At 34.6% G+C, this 15,806-nt stretch overlaps 1 protein-coding gene across 1 annotated transcript in view; it reads right to left on the minus strand.

Annotated features, from left to right (window-relative positions):
• COL25A1 (collagen type XXV alpha 1 chain) overlaps positions 1–15,806 on the minus strand; it is a 250,742-nt gene that overhangs the window by 64,423 nt on the left and 170,513 nt on the right. The window contains exons 8-13 of the mRNA XM_072406817.1: positions 11,908–11,952; positions 10,890–10,916; positions 9,794–9,838; positions 6,541–6,573; positions 6,293–6,328; positions 530–574 (exon numbers count right to left, since the gene is read on the minus strand). Of these exons, the coding sequence (XP_072262918.1) occupies positions 530–574; positions 6,293–6,328; positions 6,541–6,573; positions 9,794–9,838; positions 10,890–10,916; positions 11,908–11,952 (231 nt within the window). The remainder of the gene's footprint in view (positions 1–529; positions 575–6,292; positions 6,329–6,540; positions 6,574–9,793; positions 9,839–10,889; positions 10,917–11,907; positions 11,953–15,806) is intronic.

The raw sequence follows: 15,806 nt of genomic DNA on the forward strand, positions 1-15,806 counted from the left end.
AATCCTCAACACTGCTTCTACTTTTATGCATTGTACGTTACAATCCTCAACACTGCTTCTACCTTTATGGATTGTGTGTTAAAATCCTCAACACTGCTTCTACTTTTATGTATTGTATGTTAAAATCCTCAACACTGCTTCTACCTTTATGGATTGTGTGTTAAAATCCTCAACACTGCTTCTACTTTTATGTATTGTATGTTCTACTTTTATGCATTGAATTAAGTTTAGATCTTTTTTTATGAGCCATTCCTGTAAATATCTTCAAACAAATTTAATTCAGTTAATCTTGTTGTTTAAAAAAGTATCATGGTCACAGTGGGAAATAAAATAGAATGCATAAATAAATTGGATGAGATAATTTCATCAAATAGAATTATCTTTATATTCAGTTAAGCAGTTAATTACCTACATATGATGTTGTAAAATAATTGTAAAGCAATTAGGGAAATCTGTTAAAAGTTTTTAGAATATACCATATGAATAAGTACAGTTATAGAAATACAGTGTTGTGAAAAAAGCTCTTTACCTTTATTCCAGGAAGTCCAGGTAGCCCAGGAAGCCCTGGTTCACCCTACAGAAAAATCATATTACAGAAAAATATGTTCTTGTGGTGAGAAAAGGGCAGACATAATGAAACAGTAACAGCAGATTTTATACCCTCACAAAGGCACAACTGTAGCAATAAAGTGCTTTAATGGTCACCAGCAGACGGTAAAAGACTGTCTGCTTTAGAAAAAGAGCAAAGAGCAGGGTTGGCTGTAATAAATAACTGTTACAATTCTTAAAAAAATATTTCTGTATAACAAAATATAAAGCAAGCTGTTTAGAAAACAATTACGTATTTTACTAAAACCCTTTTTGACCAAATACCCTACCTGGGTAGATTTTATATTGATTTATGTTAAACTTTGCGCGCTTACAATGGCACGTGATTGTGACATGATAGTACAATAAACAATTGATAACCTCTTAAAAAGGAAGACGTTTAAAATAGCTACATGCAACCTGGGATGAATAGTATCACCTAGCCAACTGAAGTAAGCAATCATCCCACCACAGCCAGATTACAACAAAATCTTTTGTAATGCTGTAAAAGCAGCACTACTAGTAAAGAGTATACAATTTTAATACTGCATTCATATTTTATAAATGACTAAAATGTGTATGTGCACTGTCTGTCCTAACATCATTTGTTTCTCCCAACCTAATTCCGAAGTTATAAAATGTTATAATAATAAAGATTAAAAATAGTCAGTTTGCTGCTATTGCCTTACCATTTTCAATTTCATAATTCAGTCTGTTCATAAAAGCTTGTTCAGTGATTAAGCTTAGTTTTCCTACTCATCAGTTTGCCACCTTTTAGATGAGCTTTTAACATGGGGAACTCTTTAATTAACTTTCAGACCTTCAGAACCACTTCAACAATGACTATATCCACAGTCCATGGTACATTAGTGTGATGGTCAATGGGAAGAATATCATTTTTACAGATAGCCAAAACGATCATTGGTGTCAGTAAAATCGACCTGGGAGCATCAAGCTGCTCATTGCTCAAGGACCCCCTAGCAACCTCTAGAGAAACTGTAGGGTTCAACAGATCCCTGGTTAAGAAACACTATTAGACTACAAGGTTTTTGAACCACTGATGCCAAATTTATTTTTGAAGTTTTTCGAAGAACAATTGCAGTATTATTGTTTCTTTATACCTGTATTGCCTGTAAATATCTTATGAAGAGATTTGTCCAGGTTGATCAGTTTTCTCTTCTGGTTTGGTGCTAGCTTAATTCTAAATTAAATTTGGTTCTTCTCAAAATCAGTTCTTAGACACATTACTGGCTTTATCTTTTTCTTGTTTATAGACTGTAACTTTATAAATGTAAATGAAACCATTTGTTGAATGCTGACAAAAAAGAGGTTGCAAAGTGAACCAGTTTATAACTTACTTCTATACAATAGTTGTAGTGGATATATCATTATTACAATTGTAATACCAATCAGAAATATAATCAAGAGAAAGGGCTCTAACTGCTGATATCATACGATAAACATAGCAGGCAAATTGCAGTTTTTTACCAATAGCCGTGAGCGGAATCACAGGTTGCAGAAGATGGACTGAGTTCTTTACACTACAAACAGAACTGTAATAGTTGTATTTACCGTTATATCAATATGGTTATATTCCTATATTCTATGCCTTTGCCATTTCCTTCACTAGACAAAAGCATACAATGTCATGCTTTTCTCTGTCTGTTTTCCGAGGCACAAAATAGTTTAATTATAGAAAATGATCTAAAGTGTAATTGCTGCTTTCAAAGAACATACCAAACATCATTTTCACCTTGAAACAAACTAAATTCTGAAAACAAATTACCGGTATATAAAAATGACAGAAGAGCTTTCAGCTTATTATATATCAGGAAATCTGTCATTTAGTTTTAGGTGAGAATTGAATGGGAAGACATTTTTATTCTACATCTGAATCTTACAATGAGATGAATTTTACAATTGAAATGCAGGATATTGTTTTAAAGTCTGTTGGATAGATTGCAACCAAATCTCATTTTCACCTATATTTCATTGAACAGCAGAAGTAATGATTTGCACTTCATCACCTGACACCATTAAAAATGTTTCTTTTGTATGTTATCTGAACGCTTCCTTTTGCCAACTAAAATTATATCTAAAGGCAACTTTTTAACTTTTGATAGAATAAGTAGGTTAAATCAGTAGCATTTTTTCCATCTTCCTCTCTCAGATCGTAAGCTCTATGGGCAGGGCCCTCTCCTCCTCCTGTGTCATTGTTTGTATCTCTCTGTCATTTGCAACCTCTATATATTATACATCAAAGGATCATTTTAGACTTGTGACTGACCACAGCATTCTAATGCAGGATTAACCACACTCCAAACTACTCCTATTTAACTGGATCGAAGCAGTTGCAATCTATTTTGTACATTTGTTTGCATTTGGCTGTGGTGGATAGTGGTGCGGTTCCTGAAACCGACAAATAGCTACCAGCCATGTGGTTGCTTTTCCTCCTTTGGAGGAAGAACCGCCCCTCAGCCTCACTCAATCACATGAGAAACCTTTGCAGTTGACAGCATAGTGGTTGGAGAAAGGAGGTTGGAAACCGCTGCCAGTTGCGGTTTTGAAGTCTCAAAGGGGCCTTAATCTCCCTAATGGGAACACAGACAGCAAAAAAACAAAGAGGTTTCAACAACGCTTTGTTGATTTAAAACATCCAATCATGTGAAGCCCAAAAAATGATGATTTTCACTATATTCACTAAGCAGTAATTATGAAAATGTGAAAATGACTTTGAAAAGTATTTCACTTTGTTAGGGGAACAGCCTAAACACCTTTAGTAAACCAACTTCCATTGTGTTTTATGGTTGCAACAATTCCAGAGGTGGAATCTGCAAAAAATAGAGCACCTTTAACAAAATGCAGATTTCTATTTTATCTGGAACCTCCCGTTCAGAAAGTAGGTCCTAGTCTGATTTGTACACAATGTGTAAACAACTGTGATTTGGAATGTAATATGCTTTGTTAAAAAATGCAAGTTAATAAATGAGATTTCTTTTAAAGAATATAAATAAATCAAGAAACTGTTTTTCATACTGACAAAAGTGTGTGCTTGAACCTTAAGAACAGAACCATTAATGTGACTTAGATACTAATTTACTGAAGTTGTATACATGACTGAGCTAAGTTGTACTGGCAAGTGGGATAACTTGCAAATTCTCTCTCATATAATTACCTTCCACAGACCAAATTAAAAGAATGAACCTGAAAATTCTTTGCTGACTGAAAGCAGTGAAATGATTAAAAAAATATTTTTATATGTAAATAAATATATATATATATATATATATATATATAACCATATCCAATGTACAGTTTACATCTTGGTCACCCCCACTCAATTCTGTTATTTTTGTTGAGTGATCCTAGCCCAATTAATAATATCCAGCACTGCAAAGTACCAATATCCTTCACCTGTTACTCCCTTTGGAATGGAAATTCCACCTTAAAAAAAAAAAAATTGAGATGGAAATATGGGTTTGTATGTAACTCTTCGCCTAGAGCTCCAAATTAAACTCTAGTGTAGTCTCCACTGAAATATATGGACCCCTTGATAGTTCTCGGCCAAAGGGAGATCTTTCTTCTAGGGTCTTAGACAGTTATAATGAGTTTCTCCCAAGATAAGCAGGAAATGTGTGAAGCTATATGCTATGTGATTCACAGCGGTAGCAAGCATCCCTTTCATTTGTTCTTTTTCCATAATTTTTCACTGTAAATAACTTGTTGTTACTGCTGATATCTTTTAATGATGAAAATAAAGCCGGAACACACAACAGTTTGTGTTGCTATGAGAGCGAATTCTGTGTTAGTTTCTGTGGTTAGACATGCAGTATTAATATACAAACACAACTTGTACAATAATCACATGTTAGAGATTTTTAAAGCAGATAAAAATGAAACAAAACATCTATAGACAGCAAACCTATAAACGAAAATCAAATAATTGGTAAAAAAGGTATCAGGTAAATAAAATTACCAAAAATGTAAAAATGGCTTTGGAAAATTATTCTGAAAATATCAAATCTTTCAATACCTGTATCATCCTTAAAAACATCACATATTATAGATGGCAATTAGCTGTATGAAAACAACTTTCTCAAAGGTTTGATTAAGTTTCATACATGTGTTTTTGCACACAGCCTAGTTACCCTCGCGCGTCTCCAAAAATCAAACAGGAGCAAATATGATTTGATTATCTTCTCTCTATCTTCTTTGTTTATTGGCAAACTGCTAAGCATCCCCCACGAACACTGATCCTGTCTCTGTGACCAGATAACCACAAAAAAATGGGAGTACCCTCCACAAAAGCATAGATGATCTATCCCAAACATCCTGGGTAACAAAAAATATTAAACGCAAACCACTACACTAAGCGCACAGCTACCCTTGAGGAAACCTAAAAAAGGACAAAAAGCGTTGAGTAACAAGGCTGCGTGCAAAAACACCTCTACCTACCTGTGTTCTTCATACATATGGTTTGCTCCATGCCATACAGGAATGATAAAACCACTAATTAGATGATCTATGTCTAGTGTATAGGTACTGGACCTCAAGGAACGAGGCCATACTGAAATATACTGTACAAAAAATCAACTATTGTTTATTTTATGAATATGTAAGACAATACAAGATCATTTTTGCCATAAAACCCTGCCTGTCTTTCATGTTCACATATAAATACTGTATTTCAGGGTTGGCAGATATCCTGCTTAAGGGAACCCTAATTTACAAAAATATTTTTCCACACGTCCCTAGGACCTCTTTCAATTTTCCAATTAAGTTTCATAGATGTATAATGATTGTACAACTTTGCACATTCTTCCTATTCTATTATCTTTTCTCTCTTACCTGCTTCTGTTTTTTCCGCTTCCTACTCCTAACTTCCCTATGATCCTTTACTCCCCCTCTCTCTTTTCTTACTCCCTTTCTTCCTCTTGCCTATCCCCCTTTATATCTCCCACTCTCAAATTTAATAAAAAAATAACTTAGAAGAATGGGGCAGTCCAACTGAAGTTTTAGCCTGGTGAATAGGCTGTGGTACAGACTTGTAACTCAGAAATATATTTTTTTTCAGTTATGAATGAGGGGGATAGCAGTCTTTTTCCTACACTTTAGTGCTAACTAGTCTGAGGGGAACCTCTCTCTCCTTATTGCTCGGTCTTGGCGCATGGTTTTGTAAGGCCCATGTGACCGTTTTTCTAATATGTTCAAAGGAGCTGGGAGGTGTCTGAAGGACCCCAGTCAGTAAGAAAGCATCAAGCCCCACTTTAACTGTCAATAGTCATCTTTTCATTGTATTCTGTATGGTGTTTAGAACTGAAGATTTTTACAAAAATTAAACATTTCATACAAAGCTCACTTCAGAGTACCACACTGACATTCAAAATGGTAAAATTTAACATTTTGACTGACTTTAAACTTATCTAAGCTAACATATGTGTATATTGCTTTTATAAGTTATAGGAATTAAGTAGCTTTTATTCTATGTGTCCCGATCACATTGGCTCTCACAATGACGGTTATTTTGGCAGATAAGGATTCTTAAAGCTTAGTGAATATAACTTATTTGTTAAAAAAAAAAAAAGTTGATGCTTCCTGCATCTTTAGAGGATTACTTTAATAGTAATCTGTTAATACTGCTTCATCCTCAGTACAAATACAATATCTAAGATACTTTTCATGCTGAAATCCAGCTCAGTGTTACCTTTTGCCCAGGACGACCTGATTCTCCAGGCTCCCCCTGCAAGAGAGTAAACTACTGAAATAATTTCATTTACATAAAAAAGAGAATTCATTATAGCTATGTCAGAAAGTTTTATACAGTTCTAAAAAAATGAAAAATAGCTCAGTTTCATCATCTTGCTAAGGCTCATTCATTCTCTAAGCTACTAAATTATGACAGTTATTTGACATTAATCTGTTATTATTGAATTTTACATTGAATTTACTCACCTTGATGCCAGCAGCTGAAGACCCTGGATCCCCCTATATTAACAGAAGTTAAATAAGAAAAATAAATATTTAAATTCACTAATAATAAAATTACCATAAAAGGAAAAATGTAATCACAATAAGTATTTCAATTTCCAATGAAGCAATCGGTTAGGTGCTTTTTATTAGTACTGGCAAAGTTCTTTTCTAGTAAGTTTAAAATAAAAATGAAAAAAACCCAGTAAAAAAACTTAACAGTGCATATTAGTTTATGTTCATTAAAGCAAAGGTTTAAGGTTAAGTAACCTGTAATTTATGTAGAAAAATCTTAATTGCTCCTGAATGTCTACAAAAACGTGTGCTAGAAGCATAATATTTATACTCATACTTAGAAACTCAGCTAAAGAGGTTTAATAAGTCAGCAAGTGATAAACAGAGTAGTTTAATACATTTTCAAGAAAATTGTTCTCTATTATACAAAGGCCCAAAAGCCTGATAAAACAGTATCAGAATCTAGGCTGTAGCCTATGGATGCCTAAAAACAATGATGAATCACTTAAGTTGTAGATGGAATTCACAGGCTATTAGGATTGAGGAATCAATATGTCTGCATCTTCTTCAGCGATAGCATACAGATTAATGGTTACTTCTCATTGAAAATTCAATTGCTCATTAAGGCCTTATGGTCCATTACTTTACAATAACAACAATGGTGTTCCTAGAGTGAGCAGGTCAGTAAGCATGCATTCTGTTTGTTTGCTCAGACTTCTTTCTATAAGGTACTTTAGTCACCTTTCAGGAATTTTTAAAAGTAGTTCAACATGAAATAACTATTTGTATTCACAGTGGGAAATATCCAGACAATTAAATAAAAATTCCTGCTTTACTATAATTGGTCTAATCAAAATTCTTAAAACAATAATTAGAATTACACAAACTGTGAAACAACTACATATGCTGAAGGGTATTTTATGATTTATCAATGCGTATATTCAGCATCTGACAGAAAGGAAGTCTTACTTGCAGCTGTTATTTTGTTTCCAGAGCATTATCCCTGCATGTCTTAATTGAAGGTGTTTTTTATTAACTAAAATGAATACAGTTTCATTCTATTGTTGGGCTAACTACATCGCCAGTGATGTCAGATATAGATTTTGAAATATTTTGTCAAAGCTGACAGCTGTTCTTAAGAAAAAAACAATCAAATACAAGCAAGTATACTCAGATAGAGCTTTACTTTCCAGAGCATTACTTCCTGGAAGTTTAAGGTGACCATAAAAGCTGTCACAATCTCTTACATTGGCAGTAATGCTACCCATGGAGTAACGAAGCAGTAAGGAAAGGAGTCAAACACAACAAGGATAGTGGGTCTTTGCTCCTGGACCACCTCCTAAACGCTACACGTAAGAACATATTGTATATACCTCTCTGGCAGTGCATATTACATTATGGTAAACTTTTGGCAAGGTGAGCACTTGACTGTTTATTGTGCTAAAGACTAATATACTGCTAGTTTTACTATAACTAACTTATAACTGCAGTTTAATTTAGGGATCATTCTGGTGGACTGGGAATATGTTTCTGGCTCTGGTCTTACCTATCTTGCAATTTTGGATGCCTCCATTCTCCCTGCTGCAAAAACTGTAAACTAGGTGAGGAGAAAAATGTGACTCATTCCAAGTGACAGCGCTTTTACCAAGGTTCATAGCTACAATTTCAACGCTTCAAAGACCCAGAGTTTCAGGAAGGCATATGCTTCCCTGAGGATCTGTATTTACGGAAACTTACTGCTTTGTCCCTCATGGGCAAAGAACAGATTCACTTTAAACTACTCATCAACAGGGTCCAGGTGTTGTACAATGTGAATATATATACACACACACACACATTTACTAAACCTCAATATATTGAGCGGTATACTCACTAAATGGTTAGTCCTCTTGTCCTTCCTGAGAATTGTGGTTATTGATAAAAGAGGCCCTGGAGTCTATATATATGTGAGTGCTATTATAGGTATAGTGGGGGCATTCATTTATAAGTACCTTTGTGGGGACAAGGACTGATGTGATTGGTTCTGTACTCTGTAAAGTAGTGCCTAATATGTTAATGTTAGATGCAGAAAATTAGTAAACATGGCTCATAATAAAGACTCTTTCAAATAAGCATCTGAAGCACATTAAAAACTTTATGGAAAATAAAATTGTCACTAAACTTTTAACTACTGCTTGTTTAGGTTTCAATAAGAAAATGAAGGGGAAAAAAACATTTTTCATCATGATTACGGTTAACTCCATTATTGTTAGACCATTTTTTTCCACAGTTCATTTTAAAATCAAGAGTTTAAAGTTCAACATGTTATTTAGAGAAGGAGAGTTCCTGCAATGTTTTAGAAGACATTTGCAGATAATTACTTTGTTTCTACTTGTTACAGATGCACATGGAAAAAGCCAGGGGATTTCAAGTCTGTTCTGAAAATCCAACCTGATCTTTATCATTTTCTCAAAGGAGCATCTGTTTGTGAGTTAGCATTATAAACTTCAGTCAATTCTACAGGCATGTATGACCCAAAGTGGACATTCCCCAACTGTGTATTTTGTAGGACTGCTTACATTATTATCAAAGCTAGAGCTGTATCTTTGTGTTCCATCCACCTGACTAGCACATGTTATATTGATGTGGTAAATCTCACATGTGTTAGCTCAAAATGTATTTCATGCAAAGGAAATAACCCAATGTTTTTCATGTTAAATAGGTCTTATATCCTCCTGACTGACAATTGTTAGTTTACCACTAAAATCCAGTAAGATTATTTGGACAATTGCACTTTTTCCCCCAAGTTCATCAAGTTTTGATATGTTAAAATGTAAATGTATTTATTTGAATAAGGGCAGAACCCTAATGTTGCAGTTTTACTTTAAAACAATACCTGACAAATTAGAAATGAAAAAGATATGCAATTGTGGTAGAGAAACGTTTACATGTAGATATTTGTCAATAGTTGTCAGCCCTTCCTTTTGGACTACAGATTATGTTTCTCTTGTGTTATGGAGATGAGGAGATAGGAAGGTGTTCCATTGTCAAGCAGAGGGCAACTAAGACACGGCTGACAACAAGCATTTTTGAAGAGACGTGAATAAGATGAAGTGAGCATGAATTTTTTTAGTTGTACAGGGATATATTCTTTTAAAGTTGGAATTTTGTTTTATTGTTACAGGCTTTCGGCTCCTGGAAAGAGAAATGCAACACAAAGAACATTCCACCAAAAATAAAATACCTTTTCTCCTGTTTCACCTTTAGGACCAGATTCACCCATATCACCCTGTGAGTGAATAAATATAAAAATATACATAATTAATTAATGTGCCTATCTCACCTCCTTTTATACAAAGTATAGGTCATTTGAATATTTAGTAAAGCATTATGCTACTAATACAATTTTTAGATGACATACAAAGAAAGTTTCTAATAGAAAAAAGGGAGCAAAGAGTCAAAGCTTTACTAAGTCCAAATAAAACGTTAAAAACGTCTCAGTTCCCAACACTTTTCATAAATTGGTTTCCTCAGGGGATGTAGAGACAAATAATAATATTACCTGGATAGTTAAAGAACAGCAATCTCAAAATCTCAATCTCAGTTTTTTAGTAATAGATGTATGTGGAGGGTTAGGTTAAAATGTTAAAGGAGACCTAAATATAAATTTTTATTTTATATAAAAGGGTAGACAACCAAACAAACATCCAAACAAAGTAGGAATGTTGTTCTTTTTTGCACCTCCCCTTTCTGTCTTGATAGCTGTGGCAATCAAGACTGAATGAGAGCGCAAAGCCTCCCGGGATACCTACATCACACATCCCAGGAGGCTCTTGGCTGCTCTTTTTGAGCATACCCGATATCGGACATATCATTTTTCTTAACAAAGGGGAGAGAGATGATGATCACCTGCATGCCCAGGACGATCAGCTCTCTTTTTTCCCCATTTACAGCGGGCTATGTAACCTGATCTAATGCCTGCACAGTGCAAGATCGGGTATTATACCCAAAAGGAAGAAGAAGGCTAAAGATGGCGACAACTGGCGCCAGGGCAAAGAAGAATTCCAGGACGGTGCAGGACTGGAGGCATCTGCGGAATTAAAAGTAAGTGTGATTTTTTTTAATTTTTCATTTCAATTCTGTTTTAAGTGAGATGATATGTTTGCATGACACCATAAAAGCTCTACCCTTACCAATAAAAAAATTTGATGAAAGAATAGCAGTGTTTTATACCTATGCATATATGCAGAGTATTCTTTACATTCATATAAACAGCCCAAAGAAAATCACAGAAACATCATTATATTTCTTCTTGAAGAAAAGAATGGCAGATCTCTTACCTTGTCACCAGGTTCTCCTTGATCACCCTAAACAAAAAGAAAAAAAACTTTAATGCCCCATTATTGAGTTAAACAAATTATAGGCAAAGCTATTGTACAAGTTGTGTGGCAATGTCTGATCTGCATATTCATTCTGGGTCAGTAATATATAAAGTATTAAAGACAGAGGCAGAACATCAACCAGGCAAGCTGCGTTTATTTAAACAAGATCAACAATGGTAGTTTACATAATCACCATTCAGTGAAAGGTCTGCTTTAAGTGGTAAATGGGGATGAGTTTTATAAAGATGGATGGTGCTGTGCTTGGACAAGATACGCAGATGACTTTGGTCTCTGCCTCCTTCAAGTTTTCCTGCTAATAGGAAGCACAGAGCAGTGAAAGTGAATTTTAACTATTTATCCAGTAGCAGACACTTTAGAAAACAAGAGTTAACATAGCAGTGCAATATTCTCTTTGAACATTTATATATATATGAAGCTATTCGCCCTTCCTGCTTAGCCAAATCCTTTAAATAGTACTGGTTTATAAAATTTGAAAATACAAAAAATAAAACAAATTGAGGTATCACCAATAGCAGCTAGTTCTTATTAAATGCTTACATAAAATAACTGAAACCTGATTGGTTAACATGAACACAAACTCCTATTGCTGCTGGTGCATAACATTCACAATAGGGGAGAACATAAATTGTCGTTTTTGACTCCTGTAGGTAGAAACAATGGTTCATATATCTTTACCTTGTAAGGACAGAACTTAGCATGTATTGTACATCACCCTATAGTTACACAATGAAAGTAAAGCTGCGCTTGAGGACAAGACATAATTTCTATTATTCGTTTGCCATATTACTTGAGATATCATGTTTTTTTTAGCTTTAAATCTGGTTCAGGTTAGGATAAGATCTAGTTCAAGTGAGGATAAATCACCCCTGTAGCAGGCTTGTTTTGACAGCACAATGGAATAAAAATAATTATAGTTCTAAATTCTATAGCTGTTGGCTGTGTGTTTGTAGTTCACCTTCATCCCCTGTATGCCATCCAATCCAGGAGCACCTTGATCTCCCTAGAAAAAGCATATTAAAATATCAATAAAATTACTTAGTTGGACATTGCATAATTATATATTTAAATACGTTTATATTCCAAGAGAGATAACATTCTGCCCATCTGTCCATAATTTAAACATTGAAACAGTTTACCTAAGTATTTTAGTGTGCTTGGAAATGTTTGTATTGTTCATTGTTACAATGCATGGAGCTACCTCCAAGGTAATCATGCTTTCAATTCATTGCTGAACAGGCTTGGAGCTCAAATAGTTAGATATCTAACTTTGCAAGAGTGCCTTGACATGTTAGTAAGTTTTGACAAATGTATGCAATAACCTCTTCTTTAACCAAGAAATACAAGAATTTATTATTTTGAAGTTGTCTAGCTACATCCCGTGCTGGTGAATATTGGATAGCTTGATGTTTCCCAGCCAAAATCCTTCTCTGTGCAATTTATTAGGTATAATAAGAGTGGACATCTCCAAGGTTACAGGAAAGTTCAGGAAAGATAGCTGGTTTTTGAATTTTGTGTATAGGGACAAAAAAATGATGCTGTACAAGCCCTTTGAAGTAGCAGTTATCATTTAATATGATTTTTGGATCAGGAGTCAGGGCTGTTGCAAAGAGATAATTGTAGGTAATCAGAGGAACACAAAAACAAGAACTATTGATTTAGGAAAGTCAAGAACAATTGATTTTTATCCTAATATGTATAAATGTAGACTGTAATAATGATGATGATTTAGCAGTACTAATACTATTATTCAATTATACACTAACCAGCTATAACTTAGACAAGTAAAGGGAATAACTGATTATCTCCTTACAATGGCACCTGTCAAAGGGCGGGTTTTTAGCAAATAAAACAGATTTGACAATGACCAAAGGCACCTTTACATTCTACAGTTAACTTTTTATGTACAAGAGCAGTTTAAAATTTTTTGATTGTTACTCTGCATTCTATTTGCCTGAACAAAATGAACATGCATTACAGTGCCTTTCATTTAAACATCATAGTCAAAGTTTACTATGGGTCCAAATCCTGCAATATCATCTCATGAAGTATTGCCTTGGAGATTAGATACGATCTGTCCATGACTACACCACCTGTCTAACAATTAATGAGGCTGTAGTTGACCCACTGTAGCTTTGTCAATTAGAGTATGCAGTTCCACTACAACCTGATATCATTATTGATATACCTTGACACAAATAATAATCTCCCTGCTATTTCCTATAATCTGTATGCAAAATATCTATTTCAAAGAATCAAATGTTTGCTTCGGTACATTATAGAAATGTAAAAAAAAATTACTAGAATGTTAGTTATTGTACCATTCTTTTAAATTTGCTCAGTTACAGTATTAGCAGCATGATTGATGAGCCTAATGTGATCCACCAGACGCTAATAAAGTGGGGTTGAGTTACCTGCAGACTTCATTAGATGAGGTGGCGTTAACATACTTGCTGAGCTTGTAATTTTGCATTTGTCATTGTGCTGATAAAGACGAGGTGGAGTCTTGATGGTTTATGACAACTTACAGATAAAAATACACTTTTAATAAAGCTGTGTAATTGATATCTCAGCTCAGGGTCTTTTTCAGCTCCTGGCCGATTACATTTTGTCATATTATTCAGACGCAGCTAATGATTAATTATTGGGAAGATGAAATACAAGAGCTACGGATGTCTGCTTGTTAAGTGTTTATGTAAGAACACAGGAACTACAGAATGTGTAATGCTTTAGGACAGGGGCAATAATTTAAGTTTTATCCTAACTTCTGTACACTTTTCACCTTGAACTAAAATCTTTTTCGGGGGGTGAGGGAGAGCCAAGAGAAATTAGACAGGAATTCTCAACAATATTTCCCAGCTGACTAACAATTTTGTTGAGCATTTCCCTTCATTGATGATTTCTTCCCTACCTTTCAATGAAGGCATTCGTTGTAGTAATGTGATACAGCAATTATATATTATTCACGTGGGGGAAACAAGGACATGATACTTCAATATGCTTTTACGTATCCGTATGTATAGGAACAAAGCTTAATTTACTTAGTCCATATTTCTCCAAGTTGTAGACATGCCAAAAATGTATCATGTAAGAAACTTAACAGACAGCACTGGGGCTCTCCATTAATGATGCTTCCATGGTGTCCTCTGATTATACATAATAAAACATAGATTAGGTGATTAAATTGAAGAGACCCTAAATGCCTGTTTACAATCCGGAAGCGATTTTTTAAATAGCTGTATTACATAGGGTATATATTGCTAAGATAGCTTATAAATAAAAGTCACGTTCAACCAGAATGGAATTTTGACTGTTAGCGATATTTGTAAAATGGAATGAAGAACCTTCCTCAGAATCTGTGTCATAACAATCCACTGGAGCTCCAACTGCTTTAAAGGAAAGCCTAAAAATCATTGTGATAAAAATTTCGTAGTCCAGGTTTCAAATAAAATAATTTTTATGTTATGATACTTTTTCAACAAGCAGAAGTGTCCTCTGAAAATGTTATAAATACAACTCTGTGAACCCATACTAGCGGTGCAGAACATGTGTAGTAGAATACACTAACTAAAGCACAAATGGAAGAATACAGGCTGGGCAGTTTCATGCATGGGAGAGAATTTTTAAAAAACAGCAGTGTTTAAATATCTAATTTTTGAGAAAATATTTGTTAAAGTGTGAGAAAATTAGCTATAATAGTATAAAATTGAGTTTTATGGTTTAGGTTTGTTTATAGTTGCAAACGCATTCAAAATGGAACAAAACATGAAAGGTCAGCACAGTGGCTCAGATGTTAGAACTCTGGGTCCCAGGTTTGAATCTCAGTGGGGACACTATCTGCATGGAGTTTGAAGGTTTTCCCTGTGTTTGCAAAGATGTCCTCCCACATTCCAAAAACATGCAGTGAGGTAAATTGGCTTCTCCCCCAACATTGCCCTTAGACTGTAATAAAGACATATGACAATGGTAGGAACATTAGGGGTGTGAGCCCCTCTAAGGGACAGTTAGTGACATGACTATGGACTTAAAACACTACGTACAATGTCGTAGCTATATGAATACTGCATGATGATAATAAATGTCACAACGGATGACATGATCCATATCACATTGTTTTTTTACCATGTTCCTGTGTTTTATCACAGATTTTCCAATTCAGTTAACCCGAAATTCAATTAAATAATTTATATACAAAAACCAACATTATTTATTAAATTGATTCCAGATTACTATAATTAGAAAAAAAGACGGTAACGTCATGTGGCACAATGTCAAGTTAAAACTGTATTGTTTAATCTTTTGATCTAACGCAATCTACCTGTATATCTTGATACTATAAGACTAGAAAATTGTAAGAAGGTTATTTTACAGATATGGTAATGAAAAGGCTCCACAAGCCACAAAAGCATTGCAATTTATTCATGAGGCAGCTCATGATTTTTCAAGCTGCTGGACCTAAGTCCATTCTGTGACTGTTCCTCTGTGGTTAAACAGTAGCCACAGAGCCTTGGCTGAGCTTACAGCTTTAAACAGCAAATCAGCTCGCTACTTCTTCTGCCTGTCAGCAAGGGGAGCAGTTTGCTTCTAGGCTCAGGTTTCAAAGTGAACTTGGCACGTAAATGAACACTTTAGGGGGATGCCGGATTTGAGAGAACCTTGAGCTGACAGATATTTTAAGGACCACAAATGTCTTTTCTGTCACCATATTTTCTTTGATATAATGAAAAACATATGTATGTGCACTTCCAGTTAGACTTTTTAGAAAATATTTTGCAGATCTTTCTAAATATAACTGAAAAAGAATGCCTCAGTATTTCCACACTTTACAGTGAGAACATTATACAGAGGTACACACCA

The sequence above is a fragment of the Pyxicephalus adspersus genome, chromosome 3 (assembly GCF_032062135.1).
Source record: "Pyxicephalus adspersus chromosome 3, UCB_Pads_2.0, whole genome shotgun sequence".
Lineage (NCBI taxonomy): Eukaryota > Metazoa > Chordata > Amphibia > Anura > Pyxicephalidae > Pyxicephalus > Pyxicephalus adspersus.